Source organism: Vicia villosa, linkage group LG7 (genome assembly GCF_029867415.1).
Source record: "Vicia villosa cultivar HV-30 ecotype Madison, WI linkage group LG7, Vvil1.0, whole genome shotgun sequence".
NCBI lineage: Eukaryota > Viridiplantae > Streptophyta > Magnoliopsida > Fabales > Fabaceae > Vicia > Vicia villosa.
Genome location: NC_081186.1, coordinates 96,856,833 through 96,876,624, shown reverse-complemented (window position 1 = coordinate 96,876,624; position 19,792 = coordinate 96,856,833). Strand labels below are relative to the sequence as shown.

General features: G+C 34.9%; 4 protein-coding genes across 4 annotated transcripts; all 4 read left to right on the top strand.

The window, feature by feature from the left end:
• Positions 1–353: 353 nt before the first annotated feature.
• LOC131617920 (protein IQ-DOMAIN 33-like) lies at positions 354–3,029 on the top strand. Its single transcript, XM_058889189.1, has 6 exons — positions 354–504; positions 776–1,063; positions 1,154–1,363; positions 1,928–2,041; positions 2,117–2,503; positions 2,729–3,029. The coding sequence occupies exons 1-6, from the start codon at positions 433–435 to the stop codon at positions 2,849–2,851; spliced, it is 1,194 nt and encodes a 397-aa protein (XP_058745172.1). The 5' UTR covers positions 354–432; the 3' UTR covers positions 2,852–3,029.
• A 1,690-nt stretch (positions 3,030–4,719) lies between these two features.
• LOC131617919 (putative BPI/LBP family protein At1g04970) lies at positions 4,720–8,159 on the top strand. Its single transcript, XM_058889188.1, has 6 exons — positions 4,720–5,240; positions 6,380–6,519; positions 6,615–6,969; positions 7,045–7,293; positions 7,486–7,611; positions 7,758–8,159. Exons 1-6 carry the CDS (start codon positions 4,833–4,835, stop codon positions 7,953–7,955), a joined length of 1,476 nt encoding a protein of 491 aa, XP_058745171.1. The 5' UTR covers positions 4,720–4,832; the 3' UTR covers positions 7,956–8,159.
• Positions 8,160–9,806: 1,647 nt separating this feature from the next.
• Positions 9,807–12,997, top strand: LOC131617918 (tRNase Z TRZ2, chloroplastic-like). The gene is made up of 8 exons (XM_058889186.1): positions 9,807–10,277; positions 11,470–11,632; positions 11,708–11,778; positions 11,934–12,029; positions 12,101–12,214; positions 12,319–12,387; positions 12,504–12,578; positions 12,765–12,997. The coding sequence occupies exons 1-8, from the start codon at positions 9,873–9,875 to the stop codon at positions 12,852–12,854; spliced, it is 1,083 nt and encodes a 360-aa protein (XP_058745169.1). The 5' UTR covers positions 9,807–9,872; the 3' UTR covers positions 12,855–12,997.
• Positions 12,998–18,688: 5,691 nt separating this feature from the next.
• LOC131619783 (uncharacterized) lies at positions 18,689–19,396 on the top strand. The gene has a single exon (XM_058890844.1). The coding sequence runs from the start codon at positions 18,689–18,691 to the stop codon at positions 19,394–19,396; it is 708 nt and encodes a 235-aa protein (XP_058746827.1).
• Positions 19,397–19,792: the final 396 nt, after the last annotated feature.

Here is a 19,792-nt window from a genome sequence, read left to right as displayed (position 1 = left end):
GGCGCGCGGGAGACTTTATATATAAGGAACCGTTAGAGATGTCTCATGTTTCCTGGCGTGGAGCGTGTGGGCATCGTTAGATAAATCTAATAGTGAATAATCGTAGTGGCGTGGATTGAGTGTGGGTATCAAGGTAGTGAATACACTATACCTTCAAGTTCAACACCTTATGACTTTTGACTGATGACTTGTTATTAGCCTCTCGCCGGTCTGATGATGTTACCAAATTTGAAAAAGCAAAGTTAAAAAAACTTTATTTTAATCTATATTATTGTTGGATCAAGCAAGAATTTTACTTGACTTTTATACTTTATATCCAACTCTAATAATGTAACAACCTTTATATCAAACGTGCATTGGCATATATATTATATAGTTGAGTACAATTAATGTCATTGTGAAAGTTTTCTCTTTTGGAATTGGCAAGCTTAGATGGGTTTCACTGTTGGCTTGGTAAGAAATGTCTTCTCAAGAAATCATGCTATTAGGTCTCATGAAAGCAAAGTAAGTCTCTCAAATTATATAGCTTCCATCTTTTATCTCTTCAAATTGCATTTCTCTTAATTCGCAATAATTTTTATATTGTCGACAATTATAGTCAAATGCAGTAGCCTCAACGTTGAGGCTACACAGACATCAAAAATCTTGATATCGCAGTTAAAATTGCGGTCTAAACTCAGGCCGTGATTATCAACCACGAAGTTAGAATAATACAATGTTCTTTGTGTAGAGTTCAAGAATTCTAAACAAACTTTGAATTATCTCATGCTAACAGATAATGAGACGCAATTCAACCGAAAATAGAAGATGGATTTCGGTCAAATCATACTTGTGTGGCAATGAATTCAATTCAGTCCTTGCAGAGGAAGATTCAGCTTCATTCAAGAGTTCTGAAATCACAGTCACACAGTCTCTTCAAGAAGATTTTGCGACAGATAAAGAAGATACCAAGAGTGAAGAAACTGTTGAGAATGCAATAGAGAAAAAACCAAATTCAAACCATAAATCATTGAATGAAGAAGAAGCAGCTATTATAATTCAATCAGCATATAAAAGCTTCAAGGTTAATCACTAATCATTAACTAATTACTTCAATTTTTAGTATGTTTAAGCCATGCATAAGAATTAGTATTTGTTTATGCTACAATTTCAGTTAAGGCGTAAAAATGAAGAAATTATAAGGTCGGAAACACGCGAAGAGAAGCTCGATTTAGTGACGGAAAGTCCAGATAGAAAATCTATGGCTACATCAGTTGAAGTTCAAGCAGGAAATTCCACTGAAGTTTTCTCAGTTGAGGGAGAGAATATGAGCATTTACAATCATATTCAGAACAGGAATAGAACAAGAGGAATAAAGCAAAAGGTATAAGTTATAACATAACACAATGTTACTTTGTGAACTAAACTTCATATGTTAATATTAATTAAAAGAGTGGTTAACATTTTATCAGAAAACAAAAGGAAAAAAATAGAAGAGTGGTTAAAAATATGTAAAGAAGATTCTTCTAGTTTTTTAAAGTTCAAGTGTGATGATGATGTTGTTGTAAAGTTTAATCTTCCAATTATGCCACTTTTCTCATACTTATTTGAAATTTCCAACAAAACTAAAAGTCAAAAACGTTTTTGAAACGTGCAAGGCGGACTACTGTATAAGGGCCAAAATATTTGTTCCATAGTTAGAGTCCATATTTGTTTTGTCACGGTTGAACCGTGACTAATCTACACAGGGTCTTACAAAACTTAAGACGGCTCTGGCTCTGCTAAAAGTCAAATATCTTTTGCATAAGACATTTTCAAAGCTAGAGACGAGCTCGATATGAGAGAATAAAGAGTAGTTTAAGAAATCGTACTTAACTCGTGTGTCAAATTTTAGACGACTTATAATATGAAACGGAAGGAGTTTCTAAGCTAGATTGAAATTTTTTAGGAAGATTGGGATGATAGCACTGTGAGTAGCAATGTTTCGAAAATGAGAATGCAGAACAGAATGGAGGCAACAACAAGGAGAGAAAGAGCATTGGCTTATGCTTTCTCACAACAGGTAATAAACAAAAACCATTGATAAGTGTTTTGAAGTAACAAGCGCTTAATTAAGTTGTTTATCCGTATTTTGCAGCTACGAATATGTTCAAAGAGAAAACTAGCTAAACATAACAGCATGGAACAAAATGTGAGCTGGAGTTGGCTTGAAAGATGGATGGCAACTCGAATTCAAGACACTGCATCGGTCGAGAGCCATGCTATGAACCAGTATGAAAATTTCACCAATGATCACAAAATCACTATAAAGACGAGATTTTTAGATGGTTCTGGTGGTGAGGAGAAGGAGAGTTGTGGATCGAATGAAGTGCCAATTCATTATGATAATTATTCAATAAGTTCACAAGAAGAAAAAGTTAGCAACTTCAAATTATCAACTACAAAGACAAATTTCAAAGCTAAGAGAACTGTGTCCAGGAGGAAAACTGTACCAAGCTATCAATTTCATGATGAGCATTCAAAGGTTAGAATTTCCTCATTCATAGGAAGCACAGACACCAAAAACACGACATTGACACTGATACATCGACCCTAGTAATAATTTGAAAAAGTAAATAAATTAAACGTAATCACAAGTGTCGGTGTCGGTTACAGACACGGACACCGACACAGACACGCATTTTTTCCGAGGTGTCGGTGCATTAGAAATATTGTACATTTTATAAATATGATTTTTATGATGTTGCAGGTAAGCATCAAAGATGGTTTAAACAATGCTAGTAAGGATATTAAGCCAAAACTAAAGCAAGATGGAAGGAAAACAGAATTGAGTCAAATGACAATTAGCACTCCCAAAACTTCTAATGAGTGACTTATTGTAATTAATCTACCAAATAAAGTCAACTAATTTGTGTGTCAGAAGTACAAAAATGACATTTAGCACCCACTGAGGCTTACAATGAGTGACTTCAAGTTGTTAAATTAATATGTGTTAAATAAAATTTACTAGTGTGTCTAATATTGAGATGTAATTAATGGTTGGGTTTTCATTTAGGTACTAATTCTATCATTCTGTTTGTATAACTTATTTTTGTACAACTGTTTGTATAACTTATATTGAGTACAGTATATATAATATTAAGTGCAGGGAATGAGATGGTTGTTATGATGATCTGCTTTTCATATATAGTTGGCTGTTGAGTTAGTTAAAATTGTTCGATAACTTGCATTGCAAGTAAGAGAGTTGGTTAAGTATTTGTTAAGTATTTTGTCAGTTAGTTGAAGTCTAATGTATATAAGCTTAGCAATGCTTGAATAAAAATGCATATTGTAAATGAGCCTGTCACCTTGATCATTCATCGATTAACCATCTCATTCTCTTTTACTTATTTCAATCCTCAACAATTGTTTTATCAAATTGGCATCAAGATAAGTGTTAATCCTCGAAGATATTTTGAAGATATTTTGTTCACTATGTTTAAGGCATATACCACATGAAGTCGGGAGGAAGATGGATGATAAGGCTCAACCAATGGTGATGATAGATTATCATTCAAATGGTGCATACAAACTCTTTGATAAAATCCTATTTGTCATTCAAGGGAAATTAAACTTCTAGTAATTTTTTTTTTTAAATGAGAACTCCAATGTTTAGTGTAAATAATGATTTAAGAAAATTACTGAAAATACTCAGTTCTCTTCCAACTAAATTAGAGGTCTTGAGTTTGAATTCAGTCTTAATCACCCAGCAGTGTTAAGTTTTTAGAGAGAATTTTTCGTCTATTATAGTCTTACAAGAATTGAGATATTAGTCTACGCAGTTGCACGCAGAAGATATCTGATTCATATAAAAAAAATCTCTTTAAGTATTAAAAGCTGTCAAATTGTTATTTTAAATACTAAAAGAATCATCTAAAACAGTATATGAAAAATAAATTAAAAATAATATATAGGTCTAATTATAGATTTTTTTATCCTCTTATTTTATATATTTATAAAATGAAAACAAAAAAAAAAAAAAATATATATATATATATATATATATATACACACACACACACACCAATCAAGAGTGTAAATTAATTTTACACTGTCAACCAATATTCGATAGCGATCATGTATTATGTCAAATCAACCAATATCCGATAGCGATCATGTATTATGTCAAATCAACCAATATCCGATAGCGATCATGTATTATGTCAAATCAGATTGAATTTTTTTAATTACTTATATAAGTGATATATTTTAATTATATCACAGTGTAAAAAATATTTATATTTTTAGTGCGTCTTCATTAAACTCTTTTAATATTTTAAATTCAAACAATTTTACTTTCTATATATTTTTATTTAAAATTAATAATGTATTTATTTTTAAATGACGATAATAAATAAAAAAATATTTATAAAAGTTTTAAAATAAAAAATATAAATTACGTATCATTAAAAATAAAAAAAAAAATGAAAATGTCATCTATTTTTAATCCAAAAGTGTGAGAGGAACAAATTTTTTTTATAAAATTTCAATGATTAAAAATATAAGATATATATAAATATATTAAAAAATAAATATTAATTTGGTGCCTAAAATTAAATAAAAATTAAATTAAATTTATATTTAAATTTAAAATATATGAATATCAAAGAATTCACTAAACCAAAAAAAAAGTTTGTTACCTACCAAAAGATGACATTAAACAGAAGATGGGCAGTTTTGTCTTTTTCGCATCATCTTCAAAAGTTTAGAGTATTGTTGGGGCAACTTAGTTTCCTTCTCCATGTTCCCTTATGTTGTCTCTGTCTTTCATCCAATGAACTACCAACTCCATTCTCCACAACCCACAAACCAAAATGCCACCTTTCCTTCTTCTCCTTCTCTTCACCTCTTCTTTCATTCACGGCCACGCACAATCTCCACCCCAAACCCAAGGTTTCATATCCATGTTAATCACCCAAAATGGTCTTGATTTTGTGAAAGACCTTCTGGTGAAAAAGGCTATTTCCTCTATAGTTTCACTCCGGTTACCGAATATTGAAAAGGGTACAAGGATTCCGTTTTTGGGTAATGTTTACTTGGTGCTTTCTGATGTGACAATTTATGAAATTGATGTTGCTTCATCGGTTGTTAAGCCTGGAGAGAGTGGGATTTCGATTGTTGGTTCTGGGGTTAGTTGTAATTTGAGTATGAGTTGGTATTATGCTTATAGTACTTGGATTGGTCCTGTTGAAATTTCTGATCAAGGTTTAGCACATGTTCAGGTATGAGAATTTTGTTTGATTTTGATATAATCTAGCTTGATGCCCTGTGTTTGGATGTTTTGAGTGTAATCTAGCTAGCACTCCAACGCAGTAATTGAGTGAAAAGTAGTATGAGAATGGGAATGAATTGAATACCTGTGAGGCGCGGTCTAATCCTTATATAGTATGGGTGGTTAAAACCATCCCCGTGTGATTTGGCGCCTTGTGCAGGTTGCTGTTCGATTAGATTCAACGATGAGAGATGTGATGGAAGGTGTGATCACATATCCTCGCAGGAATGAGGATCCACCTGTTTGGTGCGTCTTTCTATTCAATACTTGTTATTGGACCTTCTCTGTGAGCCTTGTGGATGGCCTTGGACATGAATGATTTCCTTTCTTCTTGTAAGAAGTTGTGTACTTTGGCAAGTTTAGAATACATCAGATCATTACAGAATTGACGGGAAGGGAAAAAGACTATGCTAAGTTTAGATTTCCTTTCTTGACTATTCATCATGTGTTTTTACTTTCATCAATTTGGAAATATTTAGATGACAGTCTTTAGAGAATTGAAGCGATTGACGCCATTATGATCTCTATATTCCCTCTTACAAACTCGACAGAATTAAAATGACACTCAGCAATTAGATGATGAATATGCCTCACGGCTGCCTAAGTTCAATTAGTAGTTGTTGGACCAGTCCTAGAAGTTAGATCGTTTCTCCTCACCATTTATCACTAGAAACTCACACACAACCATGAGTACCAGGGTTCGAACACTGGTGATGACGTTCAACCTAGCAATGTTGACTTTTGCCAGTTAAGTTAGGATTTTTTAATGAGATTCGCAAGTAACTATTGCATCTAGTTTTGATAAACTGGTGACGGTGAATCAAAATTAAACTTAGCGTGTGCACACGCTTTGAAGTCATTGCACAATCTTCCTCTTCATCTTTATTCTCTTTGTTGTAGGCTTATAGCATCCTCAGCCCACAAAATTTGATCTAAAAATCAATGTTTTACTTATTTTATATTTGTAACCACTCTTGTGAACATGGGCTCAAAACTATACCGGTTTCTTGTTAGTAATATTTTTGTTTTTATCTGTTTAATTTCTTCATAAATGTAATAAAAAATTTGATAAGTGCTGATTTTGGAAAGGTTGAAGACATGGAAGTTGAACTTTCATTGGGATTAGAGAACCAAGAAGGATCTTTGGATCTCAAACTTAAAAACTGTGATTCTTCTGTTAAAGATATTTCAATAAAATTGGATGGAGGTGCATCTTGGCTTTATCAAGGGTATGTCAGCAATATTTCATTTTTCATGTATCATTTTTATGTGACGGAAAATGATTTTGCGGTGTCTTGACTTAGTTTTGATTCATATCTAACAGGATTATTGATGCTTTTGAAGGGAATATTGGATCAGCAGTAGAAAATGCTATCACCAAGAAACTTGGAAATGGGATTTCAAAGCTCGACTCGTATTTGAAAAGTCTCCCAAAGGAGGTTCCGGTCGACGACAACTCTTCTTTGAATGTAACTATCATCAATGACGTTTTACTAAGTGAGTCGTCTGTTGGATTTGAAACCAACGGGTTATTTATAGAAAGAAATGATTCCGTACATATTCCTAACCTCTTACACAAGAACTCAAAACTTCCAATTCTATGCACAAATTCATCGAAAATGCTAGCAATCACTTTAGACGAGGCCGTTTTCAACTCGGCATCAGCCCTGTATTATGATGTAAGTTTGAATGTTTGCTCATGGTCTTTTGAAGCATGAATTGTGTCGAATGAGAAATTGCTTCGATGTTTTCAGGCAAAATTTATGCATTGGATTGTGGACCAAATACCAGATCAATCTCTATTGAACACTGCAGGATGGAGATTTATTATTCCTCAGCTATACAAGAAATACCCAAATCATCGAATGAACTTGAATATATCTTTATCTTCTCCTCCGGTTGTGGAGATTTCAAATCAGAAAGCCGGTGTGCACATATTCGCAGACTTAACAATCGATGTTTTGGAAGAAGATGAAGTAATACCAGTAGCATGTATCTCATTGGTATGATCTTTGATATTTCCATCACCATTCTGATTTCCCAAACACATTACTTTGGTGTTACCATTCTATTCAACTGCAAAATTCGTCGTATCGTATCAAATCTTTATCCGTGTCTTTGTACACTTTGCAATAAGTTGTCCTTGTTGATCTTTCGCTTTGATGAGTATTATGTATTCTGTTGTGTTTGCGCAGATGATACAAGCTTCGGGTTTGGTCAAAATAAACGGAAACAACCTCGTAGGTACCATCAGATTGGATGACTTTGGAATGTCATTGAAATGGAGCAACATTGGCAATCTACGAATGTTCCTTATTCAGGTGTGTTTATGTTTACGTATAGGCACTTATATGATAAGTACTTCTGCAATAAGCAATTAAATAAGTTGTTTATCCAAATAAACACATAGTTAATTTTAAGATCTGTCTCGTTGATCAAGGGTGTGTTATCCTATTTTTTTATGCAGCCGGCTATATGGACGATTATTGAAACGGTCTTTTTGCCGTATGCGAATTCACATCTAAGTAAAGGGTTACCTCTTCCTATTATTCATGGTTTCACCTTACAAGATGCAGAGATAATCTTGTCGACATCGAAAGTTGGAGTTTGCAGTGATGTATCATTTGCAGAATCAAACAAGCATTTCTTACCATTCATCATGTAGATAAAATGTGTTTTTGTTGATGCATTGTAAATATATCAAATCTGAAATAAAGATGATATGTCTCCTTGTGCAATGTAATGTTATTTTTTAAGCTGTTTATACAATGAGGCAACCGTTACGCCTAGATGTACAAAAGACATGCATCAGTACAAATACTTCTGTCTTTCAATTAGGGGTTAACTCATCCCACAGTCTGTCTTTCAATTAGGGGTTAACTCATCCCACATTATAGACATTATAGAGTGCTTCCACATCATGATAGAAAAGTCACAATTGTCCATAAAATTTGAAGATGAATCTCCATATGCACCTTTTTTTTAGATTCCTTAGCGTAAATTGATGAGGGACTCTTATTTTGCCAAATTTAATTGGGAGATACATCTCCGTATGCATGAGGTCATTCTAGAGATGCATCTCCGTAAACATTCTTAATTTAAAATTCAGAAAGTTCTACGGAGATGCTTCTCTAGACGTTTTTCTTTCATATACTCGCGCTAGACACTTTCTTCTTCTTTTTTCTTTTTCTTCAAACTAAAAAAAATTCATTTGTCCCATTTTTTGCAACCATTTTCAAATCCAACTTGAGCAAGTTTCTTCGAAGTCGCTCACTCCATTCTACTTCATTTGTTACAAAGTCACTCATTTCACTCAAGCTTCTCATTCACAACTTTAATTTGACAAGTTTTCCATTTCATTTCTTTTAGAGTTTTGAATGATATTTTAGGTAACATAGGTTGTTTATAAGTTGCATTAGATAATAGTAGAATCGAAATAGGTAACTGACATGGACATCGAAATTGGTGTGGAGATAATGATGATCATAAGTCTATAGCTGGATACATCTTTATATTTGGTGAAACACCAATCTCATGGTGTTCGAAGAAGGAATCAGCAGTAGCACTCTCTTCTTGTAAGGGTACATTGTCGCTTCATTGTGTGTGTTTGTCAAGCCGCGTGGTTAATGAATCTATTAAAGGAGTTGAGCAGCAATAAGGGTAATGCTGTAATGCTCTAGGTTAATAACGTTTCAACAATAAACCTTACCAAGAATCCAACTGCACATGGAAGGAGCAAACATATTGAGATGAGGTTTCACTACTTGAGAGAACTTGTTAGTGAAAGAAGGTTGAGATTGGGATATTGTAAAAGTGAAGACCAAGTGACTGATTTGTTGACCAAGGGAGTCACAATTAAAGTGTTTAAGAGATTGAAGATGAACATGGGATGGAAGACTGTAGCACTTGAATTAAGGTGGTGTGTTAAGTGAAAATTGATAATTCAAGTGTTGTAACTGGTTACCACGGGGGTGTAAGCGGTTACAGGTGTGTGAGAAAGTCAAATAAGTTGAGAAAAAATGATTTTGGAGTTGGTGTAACCGATTACGCATTCGCCGTAACTGATTACTATAATCGATTACCACTACATTGGATTTAGTTTTAGAAACAACTGTAACCGATTACAGGTTTAGTGTAATCGGTTATAGGTACGCAATTTTAGTTTTTCTATTATTTTTCTATTTTTGCTTGTGTCTCAATCCACTTATATTTGTACATATACCTTTGAGGCATTTCGAATAAAGTTAATGTATATTTTCACCCTCAATTCTACTCTCTCTCTCTCTCAATTAGTTTCTTAAATGATACTATATGTATTAAACATTGTCAACACATTAACTTACTATTATATTATAAATATATTAATTTTTTAAAGATAAAATAGATCCGTTTTATGTTATGAAAGTCTATTTTAGCAACATCCACCTTAACAAAAATAATATTTTGTCTTTAAAAATGAAAATAATTTATAAAAATAAAATTTCTTCTAAAAAGACAAAACCAGTACCAAGTTAACCTTATCTTCCACAACATCATCAGTTAGTTTCCAAAACCCCCTTAAACCCTTTCTTCTCTTCTCTCCATGACGATTCTTCCACTTCGCCATTCAACCATGCAAATTTCCCTCACAAACTCCCCCTTCAAAACCCCTCAAATTTTCCCATTTCACCAACCAATTTTCTCTCCAAAACAACCCAACCAAGTTTCACTTCAAACCCATGTCGTCAATGCCATTAAAGGCTCAGGTTATTTGTCAGAAATCAGCAAAGCAATCGATTACGAAGAACAGTACCGCGTAGCGAAATCGCAGGTGATTCGGAAAGGTTTGGACGTGGAAGGTTATTCCATTGAAGGGGTTTCAATTGGAGGACATGAGACTTGTATTATTATTCCTGAGTTTAAGTGTGCTTTTGATATTGGAAGGTGCCCAACAAGGGCTATTCATCAGAATTTTGTTTTTATTACTCATGCTCATCTTGATCACATTGTAAGTTTTCACTCTTTTGCTTGTTTGCATTTGTGGTTGTTTTGTTGTTGTTTTGCTTGTTGCTGTTGAATTAGTGTTTGTTTGGTTTTGGAGCACCCAGAATATGTGTAAAATTGATTATGTTGTGATTGGTTGCTCTCTAGTATAATTGATTATGCTTTTCAGAATTGATTCTATTTGCACCTAAGATTTGTAGTTAACATTTGTAGCTTTTAAGTCTAAACGGGATTGTGGGAATATATCCAAACATAAATCACTTTACCTTCATCTTACTTTTAACCCGAATCAATTCACTCAAAATTAATTTTTGCAGAGCCAAACATACCCTTAGTAGTACAAAGGGGAAAAGTGAGTTACATATTGCTATAGCAGATATTGTTCTGCAATATGCGATTTAGTACAAGGCGCTATCTATTGTTCTGCGATACACAATTTAGTACAAAATATTGGTAAATAGCATCTATATGGGTGATGTAGTGCTATAGTGTAGCTGGATTTTCACTATAAGAAATGACATGTGTCACGAGACACGGGATTACGAGTGACATGGAAAGTTTGAAGCATACCTAATTAGTTCAATAGCTGCCAATGTATGGTTGGCCTAGGCTTCTTGTTGGTCATTTTGTGTTCATAACCATAGCTATGTGAATTTTTTGTCATAAGAAAGAGCATTTCTAGGCCTCTACTTTCCACGATCTCGTGGTCCGTAATTGAGAAGAACACTGATGCAATCTGGATATATTTAAATAACATAGCTTCTGAAAAAGTTAAGACATAGAAGTTGATTTTGACTTGTACTTGGGTTAGCATAAAGAGGAATGGTTAGTTGCATATGGGGGTTATATATAGCATTATCAAAGTTAAAATTAGCTCTTATCGAAACATATTTAAGTGAGAACGAGAAAAACCAACACATGGAAATAGTTTGAACTTAGGTTACCATTTCTACTAGAATATGGTCGAATTTATACTTGGAAGATTTAACATTGATAGGTTATAATGTATAATATAGGTAATCTAATGCTGGCCTTTCATTTCAGTTTTCCATTGCTTAACCTCGGTATATTTGTTGTTAATGTGCTTTTACTTCCTAGTACTTTGTTTTTGAGAGTTTTAGGCTTTTATGTCTCTCTGTACAATGGTTGATGAGTGTAAACTGAAGATAAGCTCATGATGATTTTGAATGATTTAGGGAGGACTGCCAATGTATATAGGAAGCCGTGCTTTATATAATTTGAAACCTCCCACCGTATTTGTTCCTCCTTGTATCAAAGATGATGTTGAGAAGCTGCTCGATGTTCATGAGTCCTTGGGCCATGTTGAACTGAATTGTGAATTGGTTGCTTTGGATGTGGGTATGTGTCATTTCATTTGTCCTTTGATTGTCAGAGGTTATCTATGAGGAAATGATTTGTAAAGTTTCATTTCAGGGGAGACGTATGAAATACGGAATGACCTTGTTGTTCGACCGTTCAAAACACACCATGTTATACCAAGCCAGGTATCTATATTAGAACTTGCCCCGCTTCTTGTACAAAAGCATTTTGAATAAATTAGAAGGTTTTGGTGATGATTTTTGGCCTTCTGCCATCGAGATCACTGCAATGCTTTGCAAATCTCTTTCGGTAACAATGCGAACCTGGTTGAATTTTGCAGGGTTATGTAGTCTACTCAATTAGGAAAAAGCTGAGGAAGCAATACAGTCACATGAACGGGAAACAAATTGAGAAAGTAAAAAAATCGGGTGTTGAGGTTTGTAACATCGCAAACTCGATTCTAATTTGAATTTGTTATCTTTATTTTTAATGAACTCTTGTTTCTAGATTACAGACACTATATTATCTCCCGAGGTGGCCTTCACCGGGGATACAACATCAGATTTTATGCTTGACCCACTTAACGCTGATGCATTGAGAGCAAAAGTGCTTATAACCGAGGTACAACAATACAATCTTTTTCTAGAATGGTTACAATAATTTTGTCTCCGAGTTCAGCCTACTTTTTTGTTTTATTTATTCGATTGTTGAAATTATTTTAACAGGCAACTTTCTTAGATGACTCAACCAGCGTAGAGCATGCACGCCAACGCGGTCATACACATATATCTGAGGTAATGCTTTATCCTCCATTATTTTATAAGTAGTTTGACATAGTCAAGATGCACATAGATGAAATTTTCCTAATCTCATGCCATTTCGTGATTTTGTATTCATGTGTTAATTGTAGCTCATTGAAAATGCTCAATGGATTCGCAACAAAACAGTTCTGTTGACTCATTTTTCATCAAGATACAATATAGAGGTACTGTTTTGGTTTTCCTTCAATAGAGGTATATGTGCATGATACTATACTATTTAGATGCAAAGCTCTTGAGACGGTGCATAACCAATGTTGTCAAATAACCGCTATAGCCATGCTGTATTGCTATTGTGTAGCGAAATTTGAACAAATATATTGTAATAATGTTATGTGCCTCTATATCTGCAGGATATTCGTCAAGCTGCATCAAAATTGCAGTCCAAGCTGTCAGCAAAAGTGGTTCCTCTAACAGAAGGCTTCAAATCTTTGTATTCTTAACTGTTCTTTAAAGTCGATACATGTTGTACGAGTATCCGTATACCAATGAGCACTTAGTGAAAGAATGTAGTAACCGGTTTATGAAAAAGAATGTTACAATTTCATTGTTTCTTGTAAATTAATGAATTGTATCTGGAATGTAATTACCATTGTTGTCAGAATCGCGATCAGAATCGTGATCGGAATCGTGAAATCCATGGATTTTACGATTTTGCTCACCCTAAACAATCTGAATCGTGAGTAGAATACTAATTCAGAGCAAAATCCCAATAAAATCGCACAAAATGGCAGCAAAATCCGCAATCTCATATGGATTCCACCGATTTTTTTTGAGTAATTTTAGAATGGGTAAAGACGACCCGTTTCAGTTTTGTGACCCGGTTTTAAGTATTGGCGGTGATGATGATAGTGGTGGTGGTAGTGGTGGTAGTGGTGGTGATGATGAGATTAATGAAGATGACAATGTTGACATAATGGGAGATGATCCAAGTAGATAGCGCATTAGTAATCTAATTTAGCATCTAGGCTTTAAGTATTTTGTTTTATATTTAAGATTTGAGACTTGTTGTTTTATGTTTGTTTTATAATTTTTAACTTTTGAGTATTTTTATATTTAAGAATTGAGACTTGGTTGTTTTATATTTAAATTTCGATTTCCTCTTGATTATCAGCAGCTCTCTCTTAAGCTTCATAATCTGGCTGTCCATGATGATTTCTGGTATCTAGTCGTCATTGTTGCTTTGTGTTGATGACGACGTATCTCTAATTAACGATGTACTTAGAAGCCTTTAGATAATGAGTTAAGTAGTGTTCTCACTCTTGAAGTTTTTAAGCAAGAGAGTTGAGTATTGTTCTTGATCAAAACTTTTAAGCAAAATTAAGTATTGTTCTTAGTTGAATTTGTAAAGCAAGACTAAGTATTTTGTTTGGACGAGTGATCTTCTTTCTCACTAGTTTGTGATTGATTTTGTCACTGGAAATGTGACTTGTTTTGAAACAGTAATTGTGATTGGCACTGTTTGTTTATCACTGTGGTGATTGGAGGTGAGATGTCGATTTCTCATATCTAGATGTTGATTTCTAGATAAAAATTGCACTGGCTAGGGATTAGATGAGAATTTGTAAACTGGGATTGTTTAGGCTTTGAACTGAACTGGGTTTGGTAGCCCGTAGATTAGGTGATGTTGCACTGAACTGGGTTAACACTTCTTTGTGTTATTTACCATTATGCATTCTTTTATGTCTGGTGAATATGTGTTTTGTCAGTAGATGATGTCAAGACATCTGTCCTGACATTATGGTTTATGTTTAGACATTGGTCTTAACTTGTGCTTTGTGTTGGTTGTCATTATGTGATTTATCTTTTTGCAAAAGTTACAAGTGAATGCTATTATTTTGTATCATGAGCAGAGGCCATAACATCTGTCTTGATGTCATGTTCTGATGTTGGAACATCAGTATCAACATGTGTTGACCCTGTACCAGAGAATTTCAATTGGCATCAGAGCAGGCACCCTGGTTTGTTTATTGGGTGAGCTCCTTGGAGATAATTTTCTGGTACTGTTGTCTCTGGAAAAGCTAGAATGATAGCATTCTGGAATTCATTGGACAACATAATTTTGAAGGTTGTCAAGACTGTATTGCTGAAGGTGTAATCAATGGATCTGATGAGAACTGTTCAGACTGATCATCTCAAGTGTTGTGACCAAAGATACTTGAGAGATTCTCAAGTCCACTCATAAAGGCACATCCAAGTGTTTTGGGAGAAAAGAGCATGACTTTTTATCTCCAACTCTTTAGGAGGTTGTTAGTAAATCTCTGATGATGGGTTATTTTTAACATTATTGATGAGTTAGCTACATCAAGTGAAGATATATGCAAGAAGAAAAACAAAAGGTAATTGTTTCTCAACCACATGCTATAACAAAAGATTGTTTGTATACTATCTTCAACTTGCAGAAAGAAGTAACCTCTTTGGACTCCAAACTTGAAATCATGATAAGTTTGTGAGAATGGTGAACAATTTGTTCGAGTATATTGACATATCCTTCAAGATTAGAAGATGACTGGAAACCTAACCCGCCCGTAATGGCTATTACGACCCTTAGCAACACATAGAACCCTAACCCTCATTATGCGATTTCTACAATTTTATGATTTTTCTCTCTATTGCAACATATCCAAACCTCAACTATTTGAGTTCCAAACAGCCCCCAAAACGCATAACAAATTATAGTACTCGAATCATAACATTTCTCATACTCAACACATAAAAATTGCACATATACCACATCAAATCCATCAATCATCATGTTTTTCATCTAATCTTCACATGTGCATTTCAATATTCAAAATATGAATTTAACATATATCCACATGTATTTCTTTTACAACTTATCAACATTGAAGTGCTTAACAACACAACCTAGAGACGTTTTGCACAAACCATCTCAAAGTTCAACATCCACAATCAAGGAATGAAAGGAATAAAAAAAAAAGAAAAGAGGTTAAGGATTCCCCTATATCCTTCATGCTTAAACACCCATATAATGAACAACCCCTTCTTCGAATTCCCAGAAAAAGGGTAAAACTTTGGCTATGTAGAGTCTTCTCCTACTCCTACTTTGCTTGGATTTTCCTCTACTCTGCTGACAACTTCTATGTATTCTCGCATTTTCTCCCTCCCCTTCTACTTAAATAAAAATAAATATTTTATTTTATTTATTAATTCTTAGTAATTCCCCCTAACTCTCCCTAACTTCATTCACCATTCTAATTTAATTAAAAATCTATTTTCTCCCCAAAGTCTCAATTCCGAAAATTCTCTACTATGTTAATTAAATAAAGGGTTAATACTACTTTACCCCCTGCCATATAAGCGAGATTCGGTTTACCCCCCTCTAAAAAAAAACTTATTGGACAAACCTTGCAAAATAAAGATTCCATCAATATTGACCCTGATCAGTTTTTTTGGCCAAGATTCTTAGAATCTTGCCTACGTGGCATTTTTGGTAGTGCTGACTGTACAACACATAAGCAATGCGGCACAGTCAGCACTGCCACGTGGAATTTATTTATTTTTTGAATTTTTTTTTAAAATTTATATATTTTTTTTAAAAAATTAATTTTTTTTTTTAAAAATTATTATTTTTTAAATTAATATATTTTTTTAAAAAATTAACATTTTTTTTAAAAAAAATTAATATTTTTTTTAAAAAAAATTTAATATTTTTTTACGTTTTTAAAAAATATTTGACAGTACCTGCGGATTTACGTACAGATTTAAAAATACCTACGGATTTGACAATACCTGCGGATTTACCTACGAATTTGACAATACCTGCGAATTTACCTACGAATTTGACAATACCTGCGAATTTACCTGCGAATTTGACAATACCTGCGGATTTACCTACGAATTTGACAATACCTGCGGATTTACCTACGGATTTTAAAATACCTGCGGATTTACCTATGGATTTGACAATACCTGCGGATTTAACTACGAATTTAAAATTACCTCCGGATTTATCTTTAAAAATACATGCGGATTTACCTGCGAATTTGACAATACCTGCGGATTTACCTACGAATTTGACAATACCTGCGGATTTACCTACGGATTTAAAAATACCTGCGGATTTACCTACGGATTTGACAATACCTGCGGATTTAACTATGAATTTAAAATTACCTGCGGATTTACCTTTAAAAATACATGTGGATTTACCTGCGAATTTGACAATACCTGTGGATTTACCTACGGATTTGAAAATACCTGCGAATTTATATATAATAAAAATAAATTTTAAAAATAAAAAAAAACAGTAAAACAATTTTGGAAAAAAATTTTTAAAAAAATTAATAAAAACGTAAAAACGTAAATTTTTTTTAATTCTTTTTCAATTTTTTTATAATTTATATATAATAAAAACGTAAAAGAAATGTTAATTTTTTTTTTAAAAAAAAAATTAAAAAATCAACAAAATTAATAAAAAAAATTTAATAAAAAAAAATTAAATTTTTATTAAAAAAAAATTAATAAAAAAAATTTTCAAAAAAAAAATTAAAAAAAAAAAATTAAATTCCACGTGGCAGTGCTGATTGTGCCACATAAGCAATGTGCTGTACAGTCAGCACTACCAAAAATGCCACGTAGGCAAGATTCTAAGAATCTTGGCCAAAAAAACTGATCAGGGTCAAATTTGATGGAATCTTTATTTTGCAAGGTTTGTCCAATAAGTTTTTTTTTAAGAGGGGGGTAAACCAAATCTCGCTTATATGGCAGGGGGGTAAAGTAGTATTAACCCTTAAATAAAATATATTTAATTTCTATTAAAACCCAACAATCTCAATAATACTAATCACTCTAAAACTTAATTAAAAATAATATTCATCCTCATACCCGCAGTTGAAAAAAATCCTCTTAGCTGAGCTGATACTTGCAGTTGTAAAAAATTCCCGTACCTAAGTTCATACCCGCTTGAATATCAACATTATCACCATAATCCTTCTCTATGAGTGTGTAAAATATCCATACGACCATACTCGCATCTAATAAAAATAAATATAAAAATATAAAATATTGTTTTATTTTTAATTTTTAGGATCATTAAAAAAATTTCAAAAAAGTTATTGTTAAATTATGAAATAAATAAACACTTATGTTAAATATATAATAATTTAACATTAATGTATTTTTAAATATTAATTGAAATTTATTTTTACATAATAGTATAAATTAAAATATATATAAATATATATGTTGTGCGTATGAGGCAGACTGAAAACTAACATGTCTGCACCATACTCACTTATTTAAGTGAATAATTATTCAAATTCATACTTATTTTTTTTAGGTTTTATCCTATTTATTATGAGTATTTTGATGAATATTCACTAGGGACGAGTAGAGTTGGGAATAGGCCAGGCCGGCCTACAGGGGCCTATATTCTAGCCTACTTAAGGTCAGATCAGGCCAGGCCTATTTGATAAAAAGACGAGACTTGGGCTTTTTTAAAAGCCTATTTAATAAAATAGGTCAGGCCTAGGCTATTAAAAAAGCCTATAAAACCTTGTAGGCCGACCTATATTTTCATATATATTAAAATTAGTCTAAATAGGTTGGGACATATATGAATATATATTAGAAAAAGTGTTAAATAGATTGGTCTATATATGCATATATATTAGAAAAAAAGTGCTAAATAGGTCGGTCTAAATGTTCATATATGCTACTGTTCTGGTCTGGGCCGAGCAGGCCCAACCCTTGTTGCCAGCCGAGCAGGCCCACTTCCCTTGGGCCCAATTACTGGACATCATATAGGGGCTGCCCGTCGCGAAGACTCTGGCCGAGCAGGCCCAAACCTTTGGGCCCACTTACTGGATAACCGTCAAGGAGTTATCCACGCATGAAGACCACGCGTCACGCAGCGGGGGATTCGGTCAACCACCTCCGAACCCTACGCTATGATCATCCGGAACGTGAGTCTCCTGCTGACTCAGCCCTAGCATGGGACGTTCTGGCAGTTCCCTAGCACGTGGGCCTCCAGTTGGATTTGGCCCAATTAGGGAACCTTGGCCCAGCGCTGGGGGCTATAAATACCCTCTTTCACTAGAGGGTCAGGTATTCTATTCTTAACTCTAAACCTCATTCTCTGATAGCTACTGACTTAAGCATCGGAGAACCTTGCAGGTACCCCCCCATCTTGCTCTTCAAGCCAGATATTGCGCCTTGACGATTCTCCTGATCAGGTACGATCAGTGGCGCCGTCTGTGGGAACCTTGCTCCCCCCTCTTTAACAAAGATCAAAGCATAACTTTTCACCATCGTCATGGACAACAACAACATACCTAGTCCTGATCCCTTCGTCCTGGAACAACTGATTGAAGATTCCAGCCGCGAAGTAACGAATCACCGTCGGCAGGAACGTGCTCTTGCCGGACAGAGAAGGCAGAGGCATGAGACCTCACAGTCCCAGAGGCAACAGATTCAGCACATTCAACATGTGCACGGCCTTCAACAAGTCCAGAACGTCGAACAAACCCATCCTGAAGGACAAGTTCAAAACGGGGAAGACGGGCAGACCCGGCCCCAGACTGAACTAGAGCAGCTCCAAGTGGTGAATGAAACTGATACCCGAGACGGGCAACCCGCTTCCTCGTTCACCCACACCTCTGGCAGACGCAGAAGCCGTAGCCCGGACGAGGAGGAACATATCAACATTCCCGAGGGCGCTGATCCAACCGCCATCCTCCTACTCAAGGAGCTGCAGAAAACCAACCGCCTCATCCGCCTACAGGGCGACCGCATCCACGACCTGGAAAGGAAGCGACAATATCGCTCCCCCCAACGGAGACGCCATCGGTCACGTTCCTATTCCTCTTCGCGGTCTCCTCCGAGGAGAAATCGCAAGCGCAGTCCATCTAGGTCTCGCTCCCCCTCGAGAAGAAACCGGCGCCAACGGTCTTATTCCCGCTCTCCACCTCGAAAGACTCGGAAGAATCAGAAACCTGAAGCCAAGAGTCTTTCACCCGAGTAGGAGCACCGAGGCCCCTCCAAAGCCGTGCAGAAAGTCCGCGAGCATTCTCCAAAAGACAACCGCAAAATCTCGGGCAAACCACGCACTAAATCCCAGCGGGGCAGACATTCAAACTCCCCTGAGCCTAGCGACGAAGAAGATTTCCGCAGTCCCTTGTCCGAGCAAATCCGGCGTGTTCGTCTCCCCCGGGGGATGGAAAAACCACCAGCCTTGGACCACTATGACGGGACCACCGACCCCGATGACCACATAAGGAGCATCGAAGCTGTCATGGACTACCATGTGGTACGAGGATCCATCAAATGCCGCATCTTTCCGACCACGCTAAGGAAAGGCGCGATGAACTGGTACAGGAATCTGCCCCCTAACTCCATCCACTCCTGGACTGAACTGAAG

What these genes read in the sequence shown, in the direction of transcription:
- LOC131617920 (XM_058889189.1), top strand. Translation starts at nt 433, where the DNA reads ATGGGTTTCACTGTTGGCTTGGTAAGAAATGTCTTCTCAAGAAATCAT. An exon ending in CTTATGCTTTCTCACAACAG is followed by an intron (nt 2,042 to 2,116) that starts GTAATAAACAAA and finishes CGTATTTTGCAG; the next exon opens with CTACGAATATGTTCAAAGAG. An exon ending in TTCATGATGAGCATTCAAAG is followed by an intron (nt 2,504 to 2,728) that starts GTTAGAATTTCC and finishes ATGATGTTGCAG; the next exon opens with GTAAGCATCAAAGATGGTTT.
- LOC131617919 (XM_058889188.1), top strand. Translation starts at nt 4,833, where the DNA reads ATGCCACCTTTCCTTCTTCTCCTTCTCTTCACCTCTTCTTTCATTCAC. An exon ending in GCATCTTGGCTTTATCAAGG is followed by an intron (nt 6,520 to 6,614) that starts GTATGTCAGCAA and finishes CATATCTAACAG; the next exon opens with GATTATTGATGCTTTTGAAG. An exon ending in TACGAATGTTCCTTATTCAG is followed by an intron (nt 7,612 to 7,757) that starts GTGTGTTTATGT and finishes TTTTTTATGCAG; the next exon opens with CCGGCTATATGGACGATTAT.
- LOC131617918 (XM_058889186.1), top strand. Translation starts at nt 9,873, where the DNA reads ATGACGATTCTTCCACTTCGCCATTCAACCATGCAAATTTCCCTCACA. An exon ending in ACCATGTTATACCAAGCCAG is followed by an intron (nt 11,779 to 11,933) that starts GTATCTATATTA and finishes TGAATTTTGCAG; the next exon opens with GGTTATGTAGTCTACTCAAT. An exon ending in GTCATACACATATATCTGAG is followed by an intron (nt 12,388 to 12,503) that starts GTAATGCTTTAT and finishes TGTTAATTGTAG; the next exon opens with CTCATTGAAAATGCTCAATG.
- LOC131619783 (XM_058890844.1), top strand. Translation starts at nt 18,689, where the DNA reads ATGGACAACAACAACATACCTAGTCCTGATCCCTTCGTCCTGGAACAA.